The sequence below is a fragment of the Malaclemys terrapin genome, chromosome 4 (assembly GCF_027887155.1).
Source record: "Malaclemys terrapin pileata isolate rMalTer1 chromosome 4, rMalTer1.hap1, whole genome shotgun sequence".
Taxonomy (NCBI): domain Eukaryota; kingdom Metazoa; phylum Chordata; order Testudines; family Emydidae; genus Malaclemys; species Malaclemys terrapin.
The window spans coordinates 6682170-6702199 of record NC_071508.1 but is presented as its reverse complement, the minus strand read 5'-3'; the positions used below and the strand labels follow the sequence as shown (position 1 = coordinate 6702199).

At 58.5% G+C, this 20030-nt stretch overlaps 1 protein-coding gene across 1 annotated transcript; it reads right to left on the bottom strand.

Moving 5' to 3' along the window:
- Positions 1 to 5258: 5258 nt before the first annotated feature.
- Positions 5259 to 19799, bottom strand: ALDH3B1 (aldehyde dehydrogenase 3 family member B1). Its single transcript, XM_054024821.1, has 13 exons — positions 19279 to 19799; positions 17671 to 17799; positions 16005 to 16199; positions 12616 to 12741; positions 11021 to 11183; positions 10116 to 10226; positions 9741 to 9861; positions 9402 to 9487; positions 9080 to 9161; positions 8333 to 8719; positions 7846 to 8012; positions 7003 to 7102; positions 5259 to 6127 (listed from the first exon to the last, which is right to left on the bottom strand). The coding sequence occupies exons 4-13, from the start codon at positions 12690 to 12692 to the stop codon at positions 5934 to 5936; spliced, it is 1488 nt and encodes a 495-aa protein (XP_053880796.1). The 5' UTR covers positions 12693 to 12741; positions 16005 to 16199; positions 17671 to 17799; positions 19279 to 19799; the 3' UTR covers positions 5259 to 5933.
- Between the last annotated feature and the right edge of the window lie 231 nt (positions 19800 to 20030).

The window sequence follows — 20030 nt, the reverse complement described above, 5'->3', positions numbered from 1 at the left end:
GCTGTCCTAACAGATAAAGCACAGGGTATTAGTTGGTGTCTGCTACAGCTACCAAATCACACTAGGGCTACCCCTGCCCCACCTCTTTTGGCTGAGGCCACAGCCCCACTTGCTGGTCTCAGCCCCGCTCTAGGCCTAGCTAGGATGGGGGGCGGGAGCCGGAGAACTCCGCCCCTCCCCCTGTGGCCCCGGCTACACAAGGTTTGTGGAGGCTTAGCCTCTATTACGCACTGCCCATGCACTAGGGAATAGGATGACCGGAGCCTTATACATCTTAATGTGTAGGGGAGACACTGCGTGATCATGGGGGACTTTAATTTGAGTGCTATATGCTGGAGGTGTCATGCTGTCAGCACTGAAACACCCTTGGAATTTCGAAACGTTCTAGATGACAAGTTCCTCCCTCAAAAAGTGTTTCTGCCAACGTGGGGGAAATTCTTTATTAGCTCTAGTCCTGACTGATAAAGAGGAACTGATAACAGAACTGAAAATGAATGGCGCGTAGGTATAAGTGATCATGACTTGATCACATCTGTGACGTGCAAACAAAATAAAGTCTGGACCCGTAATATATAATACAGGCTGCTTTAAAAGGGTCTCTCAGGCTGGATTGGGTAAGACTCATTTCTGTTCAAGAGCAGATAACAGTCAGGGATCTCTCACAGACACCTTTCTCTTACCCTGGAAGGACAAACTGAGGTATGTTTACCCTCTGGTGCTGCTCCTTTCCAAAGTGCCGCTCAAAAATCAAGAAGGATTGTGCTTGCGTGATCCTTATAGCACTGGCTTGGCCTCGTCAGCATTGGTTCTCTACTCTGCTGACCCTGTCTGCCAGACCTCCCTTGATGCTACCTCCAGAACTAGACCTAATCTCACAAGAGCAGGGTTGCCGGCTGCATGCCAACCTGGCGGCTTTTCATCACGTGCTATGGACACTTCATGGTTGACGCCGCAGGAGGCCGACTGTTCAGAGAACATGCAGAATGTTCTCCTAAATAGCAGACAGCTTTCTGCCTAGATACATTTACCTGTTAATGGGGAAGCGGTTCTCCTCGTGGTCTCAGAATAAAAACATGTTCTGGACTGTTTGTTCCGCCTGGAATGACAAGGCCTGGCTGTTAGCTGCTAGTGAGCTCTGACAGAACTATCTCTGCTTTCCAGCCTCAAAGTGCCGGTCGCTCAGGATTTTCCAATTGCATGTATGTTAGGTACTTGAAGGGTCTGGATAGACTCTCTCCACAGGTGGCAGAATTAATCCTTCCTTGGAATTTAAATCTACTGTTATCAGGGTCGAGGGGTCCACCCTTTGAACGAATGGCTGCCTGCCCTTGACTTCATCTTTCCACGAAAGGGGTGTTTGGGGTAGCAATTACCGCTGCGAGAAGAGTGGGGAGTATAAGCCTTGGTAGCTGACCCCCCCCCCCCCCCTTACTGTACCATTTAGGCTGAGAGGAGAGTTCTAATTAAGGGAAGCTCACCTGTGGTGGAACAGGAGAGGCGTCTATAAAACCAGGTGGCTGGTGGCAGAAAGAGGCTGCAGGGAGGAGAGCTGCAGTCGCTGTCCCTGGGATAAGGGAAAGAAAGGGGCATTGTTCCCAAGAGGAAGAGTCTATCTAGTAGACCAGGAGGACATAGGGGTTTAGCTAGGGTGGACAATGCGAGCCTGGGATAGGCAAGGTAGGGAGTAGTCTAGGAGTGAGGCAGGAAGGTTTGAGGTAGTTGCTGGAGATAGGACCCCTGGACCGGAACCCAGAGTAGAGGGTGGGCCTGGGTTCCCCTACAGCCCCTGAAGGAGAGGCATGATCCAGGCAGTGATCGTGAAGACCGTCTGGGAAGGTTCATCCCAGTCCCTGAGGGGGTATGGCTCAGCCAGGGGTGTGCCTGGGACACTGTGGAGGACTTTGTAGAACCTCGGAAGGGGAGGACCATTGTGTACTTGGCTGGAGGGCTCCTGAGGAGCAAGAGAGGGGCCCCGGAGCAAGACAGGCCAAGGAACAGCAAGAAGAGGGTATCAGGCTGAAAGAGCTACGCCCCAAAGCAGCCAGCAGGGGGTGCCCCTAGCGGTGACTGGCAAACCCCATGACAGCAGCAGAACTGGACACAGGATTCCAGCAGCAGTCACACCAGTGCCGAATATACAGGTAAAATCATCTCTTTCTCCTACTCCAGATTCCCGTTTATGCATCCCTGGATCCCATTAGCCCTTTTGGCTGCGGCCTTGCACTGGGAGCTCATGTTCAGTTGCTTATCCATCACACCCCCCAAGTCTTTCACAGAGTCACTGCTTCCCAGGATAGAGTCCCCCATCCTGTAGGTGTGGCCGATATTCCTTGTTCCTAGATGTAGACATTTATGTTTAGCCATATTCAAATGAATCTGGTTTGCTAGTGACCTGTAATCTTCATTATTTACCACTTCCCTAATCTTTGCATCATCTGCAAACTTGATTTTGTTTTCTTCCAGGTTGCTGATAAAAATGTTAAATAGCATAGGGCCAAAAACTGAACCCTGGGTGACCCTCCACTAGAAACACACTCGTTCAATGACGTTTTCCCATTTATAATTACATTTTGAGATATGGCACTTAGCCAGTTTTTAATCCATTTAGTGTGTGACATGTTAATTTTGTATTATGCTAGCTTTTAATCAAAATGTGATACCAAGTGAAATGCCTTACAGAAGTCTATTACATCAATACTATTACCTTTATCAGCTAAACTTGTAATCTCATAAAAAAGATATTAGGTTGGTTTGACAGGATCTATTTTGCATAACCCCATGTTGACGGGCAGTTATTACATTGCCCTCTTTTTATTCTTTATTAATTTGTTCCTGTATCAGCTGTTTCATTATCTTGTGCAGGATTGATGTCAGACTGACAGGCCTATAATTACCCAGGTTATCCAGTTTAATTATTGGCACAGCATTCACTTTCTTCCAGTCTTCTGGGGCATCCCCAATTTTCTGAGATGTATTGAACATCATTAATGGTCCAGCAGTTCCTTAGCCAGCTCTTTTAAAACTCTTGGGTGGGAGTTATCCAGGCCTGCTGATTTAAAAATGTCTCATTTTGTTAGCTGCTGTTTTAAATCCTGCTGAGATACTAGTGGAATGGAAAGAGTCATCATCATATTTTACAACTACATCATACAGCTTTTTCCCAAATACAGAACTGAAATATTTATTGAACACTTTTGTTATTTCTGGCATTATTATTGACCATTCTATTTCCATCGAGTAATGGACCGATACCATGTTATGATTCTTTTTGTTTCTAGTATATTTTTAAAACGCTGGGCCGGCGCAATCACTAGGCGAACTAGGCGACCGCCTAGGGCGCCTAGTGGTTGGGGGCGCCGAAAAGCCTACTCAGACAAGGAAGTGGAGTGGAGATGAGCTGGGTGGGTGGGCGCGGAGAGGGCCGCCCATGGTAACGGGGGGAGGGAGGGGGGTGCACAGGGGAACCGCTCCCTGCCCCAGATCACCTCCACTCCGCCTCCTCCGCAGGGCACTGGACTCGATGACCTCTCGAGGTCCTTTCCACTTCTAAAAAAACAACAAGGAGTCTGGTGGCACCTTAAAGACTAACAGATTTATTTGGGCATAAGCTTTCGTGAGTAAAAACCTCACTACTCACGAAAGCTTATGCCCAAATAAATCTGTTAGTCTTTAAGGTGCCACCAGACTCCTTGTTGTTTTTGTAGATACAGACTAACACGGCTACCCCCTGATACTTTCCACTCCTAGAATCTATGAATCAATTTTCTACTATTCCTAGCTTCTGATTTCTATCCAATACTATCAACCTGCCTTGTCTTCCATTTCTTATATATATATTTTCTATTACTGACTTCACTTCCCTCTAAGTTAGGTTGTTTTTTTAGCCAATCTTTCTTCTTGATTGTGACTTCTTTGGGTATCTAGTGAAATGTTTTTAAACAATTCCTAAATCTCATTCCAAATGGTTTTTAATTGGGGGACTAGGACTGGGGTGGGGTTGTGGCTAGGCAAGGCAGGGTGGGTGAGGCAATGGGGGTTGTCTGGCTGGGTGGAAGGGGATGGGTGAGGTGATGGGGGCTGTTTTTAGCTGGGCAGGGGGGATGGGTGAGGCACTTTGTGTCCTCATCCATGGAGCACAGTCATGGCCCCACTGGACATTACCACTGCGCATGGGAGCACATGCCCATCTAAAGTGGCATGTCCTGGCCCAGCGGCTGTAGGAGCAGTCCCTGGCGGGTCAGTCCCTGTTCTCGCTGGGCCAATTCCACAAGTGAGATGAAAAGGAAACTGGAACATCACAAACTCCTTCATGTGCAATAAAAAGGGAGGGGGGTTCCTAAGCTGTCTTTGAACCTGGGCCCCTGAACCCCAGCTATGAGCACGAAGGCTGCAGGGGGCAGCCACAGCAGAGGGGACCCACCCTTGCCCTGTGGGATTCGCTATTTGCCAGGGCTCAGGGACGTGGGTTTTGTTTTGGCCCCGAGGAGGTGGGTGTGGCCGAGGGGCTAAGTCTGCACATACGCAGACAGCGATGTGGCACGGTCAGTCTGCACTGCAGGGCTCAGCCACGCAGTCTGTGCCTCTGGGCTCCTGGGGGTACTCCCAGCTCTGCCATGGGGAACCCTGGTTTGCCACTGGCCCTGCTAAGGCATTCCCTCCACACCCCCACTGCCCAGAGAGCCCACAGCCAGCTCTCAGGGGCTTCCCCCCGAGTGCCCGGCCCCAGAGGCACTGAGCTGTGGCCATGGGGAAGAACAGAGGGATGGGGCCCTTGGAGCTGGCTTGGGCCACTTACAGTGAAGGACTCAAAAATTAACTCACACCTTGACTTTAGCCCACTGGGGCCACCCACAGCCCCCTCTTATCCCAGCCTTGGGCTCCCCCCACAGCTCTTCCAATAGCCCTCAATCCTGACCTTCAGCCCCCTTCTGTCCCAGCCCTGGGCTCCTCCTACCCCCAGCTGTGCCAGTGCCCATCAATGCTGACCCACAGACCCTTGCTGTCCCAGCCCTGTCCCCCTCGCTAGTGCCCCTCGATCCCAACCTGCAGGGCTCCTCCCGGCTAGTGCTCCCCATCTTTCATTCTCCCACAAGCTGCTCCTTGGCAGCAGGGAGAAGATGGGGGTGGGGGGCAGACCCTGGTCGATCTGTCTGCTGTGCCTAGTCCCCTCTCTGGGAGCCTCACCCCAGCCCCACCCATGCTGCCCGCTGGGCCAGAGCCAGGGAGGGCGAAGGCCCTGCAGGACCAGACCAGGCAGGCGAATTCAACACCGAGTCTTTACTAAACCAAAATCTACGCAGGGCAAAGCACAGAGCAGGGGACACAGGCAGCGATGGGCGGAGAGCAGAGAGCATGATGGGAGAATGAGGCTAAGCCAGGACAGCTGAGGCAGGAGTGATTCCCTGAGAGCAGACTGGGTCGCAGGCTGCCCTTACTGCCCCTTCGGCCCTCGTCCCCCTCGGAGCAGGGTCCTTCGGCTCCAGGACACCTGCCCCCCCCAGCACGCCATGGCACTGCCCTTCCTGGGCAACACAGCAGCAGCCTGTGGGGGCACCAGTGTGGGAGGGCACCACTGGGATTACAGGGCCCACATGTCTCCCTGGCTTGCGGGGGGGGGTCATTCCTGGGCAGCCCCCTTGGCATTTCCCCCCTCCCAGCATCTGTCTCCGTGGGGGATGCTCTCTCCCCACCACCCAAGCAGCTGGAGATGGGGAAGCAAGAGGCTGGGCTAGGACGGGCAGGAGCTCCCAGGGATGGGATGGAGGAAGCGGTGCCCCTCTCCCCAGGAAGATGAAGGAGTCGGAGGAAGAGTATTTAACCCCCTTTGGAGGGGGCCTCCTAAGGTCAGCCAGGCCTTCTTCCCCCAAGGCCGTCAGGCAGCCAGTGGGTTGTGTGGTGCTGGGTGGTTGGGCTGGGCTGGGCCGACCCTCCCGTCACAGCAGGGTGCAGGTGCCCTTGCGCTTGATCTCGAAGGCAGAAGTCACCAGCCCCATTTTGCGCTCGCTGTAGGGTGGGTAGCGCAGGGAGTTCATGGGCTCCAGGCCCATGCTGCGCAGGAGACAGGCGCGGTGGTGAGAGAAGGTGTCGAAGTTGAACTTGCCGTGGTACGAGCCCAGGCCGCTGTTCCCTAGAAACAGGGCACAGCTCGGATACGGGCACAGGGCAGGGTCCAGCCGCGCCCCCTCCCCCTGGTACGATCCCAGCCCACTGGGCCCTGCCCACACAGCACGGCTCAGTCATGGGGCCCAGCCGCACCCACCCCCACGGTACGATCCCAGCCCACTGGGCCCTGCCCACACAGCGCAGTTCAGTCATGGGGCCCAGCCACGCCCACCCCCACGGTACGATCCCAGCCCACTGGGCCCTGCCCACACAGCACAGTTCAGTCATGGGGCCCAGCCACGCCCACCCCCACGGTACGATCCCAGCCCACTGGGCCCTGCCCACACAGCACAGTTCAGTCACGGGGGTCCAGCTGCACCCCCACACCCCCACTGTACGATCCCAGCCCACTGGGCCCTGCCCACACAGCACGGCTCAACCTCGGGCATGGGGCCCAGCCACGCACCCTCCCATGATGGATCCCAGCCCCCAGGGCTCTGCCCACAGAGCGAAACTCAGCCATGGCATAGCTGCAGGCCCTAGTGACACCGGAGGAGACGCAGCCGAGCAGCAGGTCCCTGGGCCGCTCCGTGCGGTCCCAGTGTCCCCAGCTGAGGCCCAGTGTGTGCACTATGCCCTGGGCAGAGATGCTGGGCCCTGCTCCCAGCCCATGTCTCTGCAGGCATCTGGGTCAGCGGTGGGCGGCCACACGCTCTTCTAGGACTGCGCCGCTGCACGGCTCCGGGCTGCAATGGTTGGAGCTGGTTAGAGCCAGGGCCCGACGTTCCAGGAGCTCCATGGCAGACAGGCCCCTTCCCCGGGCTGTGTATCTAGTGGCTCCCAGGGGCTCGGTCCCCGCCTGGGGGGCAGGGAACGGGTTGGCTGGGGGCCCAGACGTACCAATCCCACCGAAGGGCAGCGAGATTAGCGTCATTTGCATCATGGGGTCGTTGGCACCAAAACCGCCGCTGCTCGTCCGCTCCAGCACCTGACGCACCAGCTGGGGGGAAGCAGAGATGGGGAGTGAGGGAGCCCCATTCCCACCTGATACCCAACCGCAGCTCCTCCCCCAGTGCCACCCCATCAGCTGACCCGGAGCCCCTCCCACACAGCTGCTTCCCTCCGGGAGGGGCGACCAGGCCCAGGTGGGGTGTGGGACACTGGGGCAGTCTCTCCAATTCCTATCCAGCCCAGCCATGTTCTCCAGCCCGTCCTCTGCTGCCCCAGTCAGACCAACACAGAATCAAGGGGGCTGCAGGCACCAGGGCAGCCTCTGCTACCCACCAGACAGTGCCATGCACTGTGCATGATGCACACAGGGTGACTCTGCGGCTGGGGCCCTGTGCTGATCCCTGAAGGGCCCCAGTTCTGTCCTCACGGCTGACAGAGATCTAGGCTGGTTTCATGCTGGTCGTACAGTCTCACAGTGCCACCTGCGTCTGGACGCTCTCATTCCGCTTCACAGGGGTGCAGCGTCGGCCTCTTCCCAATCTACTGGAATGAAGCCCAGCGCATCTGCTCCCGAACCCACCCAAGAGTGTCCACACGGGCTGCTGCCCTGGGGTGCAAAGCAGAGCCGTTCTCCTGTGGTGACTAGCCCCAGGGTGGGGGGGGGTCACCTGCAAACGCTGCCCCCTCCTGGCCCAGCAGTGAATGGGTGAAAGGCCGGTTCCAGCACAGAGCCTGCCCTGGGCCTGGGCGTGAGTCCTCAGCCAGAACTCGCCCTAGATCCCTGCCCCGCACCTTGCTGTCGGAGGCGAAGACGTACACGGCCAGCGGCCGCTCCCGGCTGTTGATGAAGGCGATGGCTTCGTCCACGTTGGGCACGGTGACGATGGGCAGGACGGGCCCGAAGATCTCCTCCTGCATGGCAGGCTCCGACGGCTGCACGTCCGCCAGCACCGTGGGGGCTGTGTGTGTGGGGGGGGCATCACTCACTGCACAGGGTCATATGGCAGCCCTCATCCGCCATGTGTCGGTCCCCATCCAGCCCTGCCCTGCCACCAGAGCTCCCCACAGGCCCTGCCCTGCCACCAGAGCTCCCAGCGCTCATTTCTCTACCATCGGGGCTCCCCCTGCCCTGCCTGGATCCCTGGATACTCAGCCCAGAGCCCCACGCCATGGCATGGATCCCCCAGAGCCCAGTGCCCTGGCATGGGTGGGTCCCCCAGAGCCCTGCACCCTGGCATGGATCCCCCAGAGCCCTGGACCCTGGTGGCGGGGCCCTCACCAATGTACCGCTCCCTCTCGTCCGTCTGCCCCCCGATGGCCATGCGCCCGCTGCCCAGCAGGGCCCGGATGCGCTGGAACTGCTTGTCACTGATGATGCGGGCGAAGTCGGGCGACTCCCGGGGCTCGGGGCCGAAGAACTGGGTGATGGCGTGACGCAGGGCGGGCAGCAGCTTCTCCTGCGTCTCCGCGCTGCACAGCACGTAGTCGGGCGCGATGCAGGTCTGCCCCGCGTTGAAGCAGCGCCCCCAGACCAGCCGGTTGGCCACGTTCTGCATGTCGCTGTCGTCGGCCACGTAGCAGGGGTTCTTGCCCCCCAGCTCCAGGGTCAGCGGCGTCAGGTGCTTGGCGGCAGCTGCCATCACGATCTTGCCCACTTGGGGGCTACCTGCGGGGGTGGGGGAGACGCATCAGGGCAGAGACCCGCCACTCTTCCACCTGGCCTCGCCCAGGAGGGGGAAGGACCCTGCATCTGGCTGGGGGCTCCAGTCACTCCCAGCCCCCATCTTTAGGGGCCTCAGGGCCCAGAGAGTCACTGAGCTGGGATCCCAGCCCCGGAGAGCCCCCTCCTGGCTCAGTCAGGACAATGCCGAGGCCCTGGGTGTGCACCCTGGCAATGGTCTCTGGGGGCAGCCCCCTGGGAGAGGAAAGGCAGAGGACGTGTGTAGGGGGGGCTGAACGGTTTCCCTTGGAGTGAAAGGGGAGGGGACCATGGAGAGGGGAGGGGGCTGGGTCACTTGGGACATACCAGTGAAGAAGATGTAGTCGAACTTGTTCTCCAGCAGCTGGGTGGTCTCCGCAGGGCCCCCAGTGACCACGGCAAAGCAGTCCTGCAATTGGAAAGGGGAGGGTGTGTGAGGTGATCCTCATCCTGCCCCCTTTACTCTGCCCCACTCCAGAGGTCGAGATACTGGGGAGGCACAGAGGCTAGCTGGGTGTGGGGGGCTGGGGCATGGGGGCCAGCTCGGCATGGGGTAGGGGGCTGGGCATGGTGCTAGGCCTGCAGAAGTGGCTCAGCGCCTTGGGAACGGGAGATGGGCGTGGTGCCAGGGGAGGGGGCAGCTCCTTACCTTGTCCAGGTAGCTGGGCAGCGTCTCAGCCAGGAGCTTCTCGGTGCTGCTGCTGATCTCGGAGGGTTTGATGATGACACAGTTCCCTGGGGGGGCAGGCGGGATGTCACTGCGCAGCACAGACACCTCCCCACCCCGGGGCCTCGCCGCAGCACCTCGACCCACCACCGGGGGGCACTGCAGGGAGGTGTCCCTGGCAAACGCACCAGGAGCCTCATTTGGGGCTGCGGGAGGTTGTAGGTCGGGAGCTCTGCCCCAAAGCATGTGGGGCCCATGCTGGGGGTGGGACCTCTGCCTGGGGCAGGTTCCAGGCTTGGGGGGTTTAGGTCCCTGACTCACCAGCAGCGATGGCCCCGATCAGGGGCACCAGGATGAGGTTCAAGGGGTAGTTCCAGGGCCCAATGATCAGCACCACTCCATAGGGCTCCTTGTGGATGAAGGCCGTGTCCAGCTGAGTCACCTGTGGGAGAGGCCTCGGCATCAGGAGCTGGGGGGAGCGGGTCCCAGGTCCTGGGGTGGGTGTGGGGGACTGAACTCGGCGGTGGGGACAGGAGCCCTAGCTTGGATGTGGGGGCATGTCCCGGCTCAGCCCTGAATACTTGGTCCCGCCTGCCCCAGGCCTTCACCTGGGGGGTGTTTCCTCCCCCATCCCCGCAGCTCAGCCCCAGCGGGGTTCCCCTGCCCGCTCAGCCCCAGGGACGCGTCTCCCCTTACCAGGTTCTTCTCCACAAACTCGTCCTTCATCCAGCTGGACAGGTTGTTGAGCGCGTAGTTCACCTCATTCCTGACCAGGATGATCTCGGAGAGCTCCACCTCCAAGGGGGGCTGGGGGCACAGAGCAGCGTTAGCTTCATCCCCTGCCCATCACCTTTGTCACCTCCCAGCTGGCCCCCAGCAACACGACAGGCCTGGGCACAGAGCCGTCCCGCCCACAGGAAACGCCAGTAGGTGCAGGTCACCACAGTGCATCTCCTCAGCGCCACAGGCTGCCAGGAGCCCCTCACCCCGTCCTCTCGCCCGGCACTGGCGCCCCATGGACTAGAGAGACCAGGGCTGGATCCGGCGCATCTCAGCGCTCCATGGCCTGGGCCCGGCGCATCTAACAGAGCCTAAAGCCCTGGGATGGGGACCGGGGTCAACAGCTCCACTCCTTGGGCTGGGGGACTCTCTGCCACCAGGCAGATCTCATCTGTAAAGGAGACAGAGCCTCCTTGGGGGCTGGTCACAGCCCAGGGAACAAACTGTCCCGGGAACTAAGGGTCGTCCCAGCCTTCCCCATCCAAGGGCAGGCGCTGCTCCCACTGGCCTTTGCTAACAGAACCCAGGGCAGTAAGGACATTTAACTAGGCCCTACCAAAACACCCCCACCTGCACAGACACAGACCCACCCCCAGGGGAGGAGAGAGGGGACCACACGCCGCAATCACCTCGCTTAGTGCATGACCCACAGTCCTCCACTCCTGCGGGGAGGAGGGTAGGCCAGGAACCAGGGCAGACGGACCCCAGTGTGCCCCCTGCTCTCTGTGCTGTGGGGGATCCCCAGGGAGACTCCCATTCCCCCCCAACCCTGCCCCCCCTTGCCCTGTGCTGGGCTCTGGGCTCAGCCCCATCTGACTCACCTTGCGCATGTCCGAGGCCATGGCATCCAGGATGGGCTGCTTCTTGTCATCCAGGAAGCGGCCCAGCGCCTCCAGCTGGGAGACCCGGTGCTCAGCGGCGCGCGTCTTCCCCGTGAGCCAGGCAGCGCGCAGGCTGCTCACCAAACTCACATAGGGGCTCAGGCTGGAGGAGGGGGCAGGTCAGCCTGTGCTGGGGGGACCCGGAGTCCTCGCCCCATCCCCGGCTCTCCATCCACACAGCCACTGACCCCCACCCATCTCCACAGCCTCCGATCCTTCCCCCTGCATCCCCACAGCTTCTAAGCCCCCACTCCCCTTCCCCCACAGCCTCTGAGACCCTAGCCCTTCTCCCCCTGCAGCCTCTGCCCATCCCCATGGCCTCTGAGCCTCTGACCTCACCCATCTCCACAGTCCCCAACCCTGACCCCCATGGTGGTGAGGCACAGGCAGTGGGGGGGCTGCACCTTTGGGGGGGTGCAGGTGGGGAGGGGAGTGGTCCAGCGCCAGAGGGGCCCAAAGGGGTGGGAATTACAGTGAAATCAGGGACTGGGGGGCAGCCCCAACTTGGACACTATCCCACAACCCTCTTCTGCCCCCTACCGCCCCATGGAGCGAGCCCCAGCCTCACTGCCTGATCACCCTGCCCCTGCAACAGGCCCCACCCCACTACCTGTTAGCCCCGCCCCCCTGCAGTGGGCATCACCCTCGGTACCTGATCCCCTCCGTACCAGATACCAGTTGCTGGTGTTTTGATTGGCCCAGCCCCGCCCCGTTCCTATTATGCTGATGATGATTGGGCACCGGTCCTCTGGTGGAGGACAGTGATTGTCTGGGGCCGGGCTGAGTCAGGGGAGGGCAGAGACCTAGAGCCACCAGCGCTGGAAGCCAGGACTCCTGGGTTGTATCCCTGCTCTGTGACGGATGTGGGGTCTGGTCTGGTGGTTAGAGCAGGGGGCAGGCAGGGCTCCTCGGTTCTATCGCTGGGTTAGAGCGGGGTGCTCTGAGCCACGACTCCTGGGTTCTAGCCCAACTTGGGGAGAGGGATCTGGTGGTTAGAGGCGGGGTGGGCATGGGGGATAGGGCTCCTGTGTTCTTTCCTGGCTTGGGGAGGGCAGTGAGGTCTGATGATTAGAGTGGGGAGCAGCTGGGAGCCAGGACCTCTGGGTTCTATCCCAGCTATGCCCTGCAGTTGTTCAGAGTTATTGATTTATCCTCCGATCAGTGTCCCACACAGGTGTGACCCTACTGGCCTGTGGCCCATGGCTCCCTGCTACCAGTGTGAGGCTGGGCTCTGCCTGGCCGTGCTGTGTGTTGGTTTGGTTGGGAGGAGACTCTGCCATTGGGTGCTCTCCCCAGTGAGATGCTCTGAGGGGCAGGGACTGGTGGCTTAGCGCAAGAGCCCAGCACTGCCCCTCCCCTCCTAGGCCCTAACCCTGCTGCAGCCAACAGGGCTTGGCCTGGGTCCCCTTTGTGTGTGGGGGGTCCGGCTGCCCCAAGCCTTAAACCCACTAGTTCACCCACTCGGCTCTGCACCACACCTCCCTGACAGCTGTGGTGACCCAGAGTTTGGTGTCTCTAGGCACTCGGCCCCTCACCCAGCAGCTGTGGAGTCCGTCTTGCCTGTGTCGCTACCCGTGGGCACCTTCCCTGGGGTGTCTCCTTTTGTGTCCATGTTGTTAACCTGGAAGGTGCTGGTGGCTTTCAACAAACGTGTCTTTGATCTATAGAAAGTCATAGACCTGGTTAAAGCCAATGGCTGTGCTAAGCACCTGTCTTTCAGGCCAAAGGAATGGCGCAATTAAATATAATTTTGTGTAGTGATAGCTGGAAACAGCAGGAAGCCACTGTCCAAGGCAATGAACCTCATGGCAAAGCTAATCACAAGCTAAGGAACGAGGAGTACTTGTGGCACCTTAGAGACTAACATTTATTTGGGCATAAGCTTTTGTGGGCTAAAACCCAGTGGAGGGGGGGTTAGCCCACAAAAACTTATGCCCAAATAAATTTGTTAGTCTCTAAGGTGCCACAAATACTCCTGTTCTTTTTGCTGCTACAGACTAACACGGTTACCACTCTGAAACAAGCGAAGGAGTTTCTCTGGGACTGATTGCAAATGTGGGGGGTGGGGCAAGAGGGGGAAACTGACTGGTTGTGAGTGAAATAGCAGCCATGCAGCGAGAGATGCAGCAGAGAGCAGGGCCCTGGAGGAAGCAGAGACCGGGCTGCCTTTGGGAGCAGCAGACTTGGACTTCTGAGCAAGGGACCTGCCTCCTGTTTGTTCCTGCTGGGCGCAGGGGACCGGACTCTGCCGGCGTTCTCTCCCTGGCTGGAGGGCGCAGGAGCAGAGCCCTGAGCCTGGGACACGGTGTAGCCAGCAGAGGGGAGCGGAGAGCCCAAAGCTTAGCCTGGGGTGCACAGCGAACGCGAGCTCCTTCCTGGGTGCGTGCTAGGACGGGGAGCAGGAGCCTGTCACCCAGCCACCCCACCCGCTACGTTCCCAGGCACTGGTAACAGGCCAAACCTGTTGGAGCCGCTAGCCCGCCTCTCTGCCCGGGGGAGGCCCAGCTTGTCCAAGGAGGGGGTGCGACCCACCCCAGGCAGGTCTGAGCAGTGAGAGGAGACATGTGGGTCTAGGAGCCCCTGGGCAACTGGCTCTGATCGCCGCATATAGCTCGGGCAGCAGGCCCGAACAGGCCCGAGGAGAGCAGCTGGAACCCATGGGACTCAGCCATCTGACTGCCAGCTCCCCTCCCTGTCCTGGGCCTCTCCCCTGTCCCAGGGCTGGTCCTCATGTCCCATGTTTGTCTGTCTTCCACAGGACAGGAGCGATTTTGTCTGTACAAAGTGCAAACTGGTCTCCATATTGGAAGAGAAGGTTCAAGGTCTGGAGAAACAAGTATCGACCCTGCGTTGCATAAGAGAAAATGAAGATTTTCTACGTCTACGGGCACAACGTTCTGAAGAATCAGAGCAGGCTGCGCAGTGGGGACAGAGGGACGGTGAAGAAATCTGGCAGCATGTGACCTCCAGAAGAAGAAAGAGGAGCGTCCACGTACCAGCAATGCAGAGACGGGTGAGCAACCGTCTTCATGTTCTCTCCACAGGTACTAATGCGGAGAGTGGACTAGATGATGCATCTGAGGGAAGGGAGCAGGAGATTCCACCGATTGGAAGGCATGAGATGCGCTGTCCTAGGGATGGGGGTTCCACGGCCACCGCCCCCAAGAGAAGGAGGCGGATGGTGGTGGTCGGGGACTCCCTCCTCAGGGGGACTGAGTCATCTATCTGCCATCCCAACCGGGAAAATCGAGAAGTGTGCTGCTTGCCAGGAGCTAGGATTCACGATGTGACAGAGAGACTGCTGAGACTCATCAAGCCCTTGGATCGCTACCCCTTCCTGCTTCTCCACGTGGGCACCAATGATACTGCCAAGAATGACCTTGAGCGGATCACTGCAGACTATGTGGCTCTGGGAAGAAGGATCAAGGAGTTTGAGGCGCAAGTGGTGTTCTCATCCATCCTCCCTGTGGAAGGAAAAGGGCTGGGTAGAGACCATCGAATCGTGGAAGTCAACAAATGGCTACGCAGGTGGTGTCAGAGAGAAGGCTTTGGATTCTTCGACCATGGGATGGTTTTTTTAAGAAGGAGGAATGCTAGGCAGAGACGGGCTCCACCTAACGAAGAGAGGGAAGAGCATCTTCACAAGCAGGCTGGCTAACCTAGTGAGGAGGGCTTTAAACTAGGTTCACCGGGGGAAGGAGACCAAAGCCCTGAGGTAAGTGGGGAAATGGGATACCAGGAGGAAGCACGAGCAGGAGAGCGCAAGAGGGGAGGACTCCTGCCTCAGACTGAGAAAGTGGGATGATCAGCGAGTTATCTTAAGTACCAGGCAAATTGGTTGAAACTGTAGTGAAGAACAGAATTATCAGACACATAGATGAACACGATTTGTTGGGGAAGAGTCAACATGGTTTTTGTAAAGGGAAATCATGCCTCACCAGTCCACTAGAATTCTTTGAGGGGGTCAACAAGCATGTAGACAAGAGTGATCCAGTGGATACAGTGTACTTGGACTTTCAGAAAGCCTTTGACACGATCCCTATTAAGCAAAGTCCTCTTATAGATTGGTAACTGGTTAGAAGATAGGAAACAAAGGGTAGGAATAAATGGTCAGTTTTCAGAATGGAGAGAGGTAAATAGTGGTGTCCATTTTTGCCCCCCGTGCCTTGGGTATCCCTGCATGGGTCTCTGGCCCTTGCATCCCGGGTGGTCCTCAAGCCGCCAGCCCAGGGCTGGGCACAGCACCCAGGGCCTTACCACAAGCCTCTCCTGGCTCCGCTCACTCACCAGACAGCAGAAGGGCTGGGACCTCCTCTGGCAAGGGGGCAAGAAGCTGCCCCAGAGCCCAGCCACGCTGACACTTCCCCACAAGGTGCTATTTGCACTTATTGCATTAGCCGCCTGGTGAGCTGGACCCAGTCTACAGACCCCGACACTGTCCACACGGGGCCACCAGGAGATATCAGACAGCACCGACTCCAACTCGTTCCTGGCCTGGGCCTGGATCAGAGCCAGCGCCCCCTAGAGGGGAAAGGCCCCCTGCCCATTCCCTGACCCTCTGAGCCAGCCAGCCAGCCCTGCACCCTGGGAGCAGATAGGAACTGGCGCCTCCTAGAGGGGAAAGGCCCATTTCCCATTCTCCCCACACACACACACACACGAGCAAGCCTGCCCTCCCCACTCCCCAGGGCTGGATTGGAGTAGGCCCATATCCCATTCCCTGCCCCCCTGAGCCAGCTGCATGCTCTGGGCCTGGATCAGAGCCAGCACCCCATAGAGGGGAAAGGGCCTATGTTCCTTCCCCCCCACCCCCAGCCAGCCAGTGCCCCACCCTGGGGCCGGAGCGGAACAGGCACCCCTAGAGGGGAAAGGCCCTGTTCCAGGCCGGACGCCCCATTGCAATGGCTCAGCAAGGGGTGTGTACCTGAGGTGCTGCCCATGCACTCCGGAGTTGGGTGCTGTTGAGGTGGGAGCTCGGCACCTCGCTGGCTTCTCTCAGGGATTTCCTCCGACTCAGCCCTCTCGGCAGTGTTGTTTGCTCAGTGCTTCACCCCGGCAATCCCCGTGGGCGGGTAGAGCCAATTGGGCACATCAGGGAGGGCGGGATGGCTCCCTGCCTCTGTGGAAAAACAAAGCGGGGTGAAAAATGTACAGCAGAGCAGCGCCTCGGAGATGGGGGTGATTGCCAGGGGGCGCTGTGAGCACCCCAGAGAGCTGGGCACAGCCACACCACTGGTGCCGCCTCACTGGCACCAGCCAGAGCCACGCAGGAGCCTGGGGAACAGTGCTCCCTGGGACCCCCCTCCCCTCACACCGCCCCCCCCAGGACCCTGTCCTGGGAACCCCCTCCTCACACCGCACACCCTGGGACCCTGCCCTGGGAACCCCACTCCCCTCACACCACCACCCCTGGGACCCTGCCCTGGAACCCCCCTCCCCTCACACCGCCCCACCCAGTATTCCCTCTCCCCTCACACTGCCCCCCCAATGGGAACCTGCCCCAGAGATTGAATTTCCGGGGCTCAGGCAGATTCCCACCCATCAGCTTGGCTGGGATTAGTCATGATCTGAATCTGAAAACCCCACACCCTAATAATCCCACAGAATCCTGTGTGGGTGGTGGCACAGCTGGGCCCTGTGCCAGCACGTCTACCCTCCCACTGGCATGCCTGATCCTTGTCCTGCTAATTACCGCTCCTGTAAGCGAGGGGTAGTGGCAGTGGTGCCCCAGGTACAGAAGGGAAACTGAGGCACCAGGACAGAAAGCAGCCAGGCCAAAGTCACCTCCAGGAGCTAATGTCCGGGCAAGAGGGCTCCAGGCCCTGCACAGGGGTGAGACCCAGATGGCCTTGCCTTGCTCCCCCAGTGCTCTGCATGGGGAGACCCAATGTTGCCTATGAATTCCCCCGCCGTCACTAAAGCAAGGCTGCCAGCCCTACCTGCAGGGGTGGGGGGCTCTGCAGGGTCTGTGCTGTGTGAATTGCCCAGCACATCTCCTGCAGCCTGCTGTGGGCCAGGACGCAGCCTGCACCCCCAATCTGGGGGCAGACTTAAGGCACCCAGGCCTGGCCATTCCCAACCTTTCCCACTGGTTGTGGATTGAGTTTAACCCGAGTCCCCTGCCTTTCCAGTGTGGATGGGGCCCTGTCGCTGCCTCCCCCCCCCCAGGCCCCAATCCCCTGGCCCCCCAGGACTAAGTGCCCAGCTCCTCAAAGGTCTTTCAGCTCCCAACATCCATCAGCCCTTTGAGGAGTTGGACCCAAGTTCTTGGCCTTCATTTGCTCTTAATGGTTGTAAATGGCCCAGGGCCATTGGCTCTTGTAGGGCTGCCCTGGGGAGACCTGCCGAAGGCCTGTGCCAGCAGAAACGAGACGGGGAGCAGGTCCCTGGGGGAGGGCAGAGCTGACTTAGCACCGAATGGAGGGGGGAATCCCCACCCCCGTCAACTGCTCAGGCAGGGGGTAGTCGCAGCTGCCGGCCCAGCCCGAGCTGCGTGGGAGGCGCAGGGCTGGCACACCGGACAGGACGCCAGCCAAGCGGATCGGCAGAGGTGGAGGTGCTGTAAGGCCGGCTCAGTGCTTCCTCCTCACCCCAATGCTGCATCTGCATCACAGGGCTCTTCCAGCCAGGGCGCCTTGGGATCCAGCAGCCTCTGTCCCTCCCAGGGCGGGGGTCAGACACAGCACGGGGCTGCAGGAGGCCGCCCCTCTGCAGACGCCCTGTGTATTAAACAGTAACTATTTAAAAAACAAAAAACTTTTCTGCTTATACTGTAACAATAATTTTGATACGAATGTGTTTTGGTCTGAATTTAAAAGCGGTGAGAAAAAGTCAATGCATTTTAAACATTTCACATTTGAAATAGTGTGAAATACAAAAAATGTTTCATTTATAAGGGGGGGGGGTCACATTCAGAGGCAGGCAGTGTGAAAGGGGTCACCATCGCCAATACAAACAGTTTGAGAACCACTTCTCTAGGGATGGGGCGCTCTGCTATCGGGGAGAAGGGGAAACCAGCTCGGGTCAGCTTTATTTGCATCAGATTTCAAGCCGGCTTAGCCACAATTCCGTGTGTTGCGGAGTTTGCTCAGAGTTGGTTTCTGTGTCAATTGTCTAAAGGATTGTGCCATGGAGCGGGGAGGGATAGCTCAGTGGTTTGAGCATTGGCCTGCTAAACCCAGGGTTGCGAGTTCAATCCTTGAGGGGGCCATTTAGGGAACTGGGGCAAAAATCTGTCTGGGGATGGGCCCTGCTTTGAGCAGGGGGTTGGACTAGATGACCTCCTGAGGTCCCTTCCAATCCTGAGATTCTATGATTCTGCTTAGGCCCAGGCCAGCGTCATCGTGCTGTGCCCGGGGAGAGGGGTCACTCCAAGCCTGTTGCTGGTGGACTTTGGTTGGGTAAGGAAATCCTACTCGTGCGAGAGGAAAGTTGTATTGCAGAAAGCAGAGGGGATTTGCCCTCCGTGAGTTGCACCTAACCAGCCGGGGTAGCTTTGCAGCAGGGCCTGAGAACCCAGGGGAGCAGCAGGTGATTCAGTTGGAGCATGTGCCCTAAGGCGCGGCTGGAACACCACCTCATTCCAACAGCCTGTGGAGAAAGCAGGTGTGCGGGGGCGAATGTACCACAAGCACGGGTGTAATTTGATGAGCTGATTGTGCGCTCGGAGGAGTACAAAGTGAAGCAAGGCTCCTGGGAGTGTCAGGTCGGGTAGCGAAGCCAGCAATGAATGCAGCTCTTCTGCACAACTGGCACTTCCGCGGGTAGGGCGCATCGCACCCCAAGAAGGGGGGAAGTCCAGACCCTCCTAAAATAAGAACAGGAGTACTTGTGGCACCTTAGAGACTAACAAATTTATTAGAGCATAAGCTTTCGTGGACTACAGCCCACTGCATCTGAAGAAGTGGGCTGTAGTCCACGAAAGCTTATGCTCTAATAAATTTGTTAGTCTCTAAGGTGCCACAAGTACTCCTGTTCTTCTTTTTGCGGATACAGACTAACACGGCTGCTACTCTGAAACCTCCTAAAATAGATGCTCTCATCCCATGGCCAGGCCCAGGTAATGACAGAGAGCTCAAGCCCATCCTTGGATTTCGAGTGGGACCCAGGAAGCGTCGCGGCGCTAGAAGATCCCAGGAACGCCACACTGCAACCCACGACGCTGAGTCAGCCGTGCAATGAACGAGCGAGCCGGGCACCTTCGAGGGGCGGTGGAGGGTCACCGGACAGCGCTCATGAAAGGGCAGCGGGATTGCACAGATGAGCCCTGCAGGAGGGTTGCCGCGCTTGGAGAAGCGGCGAGCTCTGGGCAAGTAACACGCTCCGAGCTCAGCAGAGAGACTGGTGCTCTGGAGGCGATGAGCGGGTCCTGGAGCCGGCCCGTCGCGTGCCAGGGAGCGTGGCTGCGGCAGTAGAGGTGCTGAGCTGGCCTCAGCATGGAGCCTGGCTGGAGCAGCAACGGCACAAAGCGGAGTTAGCCCTGACCCAAGGTATGTTCACACCACTCCAGCAGGCTGGGTGGGCAGCACGTGTGCAGTAGGGCTAAGAGATCTGGACTTGGCTAAGGCAGACAGAGGCTCCCTGAATCCAGGGGGGAGGGGAGCAGGCTCCAGAAGCACGGAGCTGGGCTCGGCTGGTTTTCTTGTTTGGAAATATACAGAGAGGTGCTCTGGGTTTTCCCATCTCCTGCAATAGAGGGATCCTTGGGGGTCCGTGTTCCCCATGGCGCTGAGCGCCTGTGAGGGGGGAGGACCAACGGCCAAGGGGCAACAGGGGGCACGTTAATGTCCCGAGGTCAGAAATAGGAGCCGGGCAGCAGGAGGGAACTCTAGTTTGATTTCTTTTACAGCCTGAGCCTGGAGCTTGTTGCTCCCCCAGGCACCTGGCAGATGGGTTCACACAGACATGTGCATACCTGTGCACACCCACACCCCTGTGCTTACACATGCAC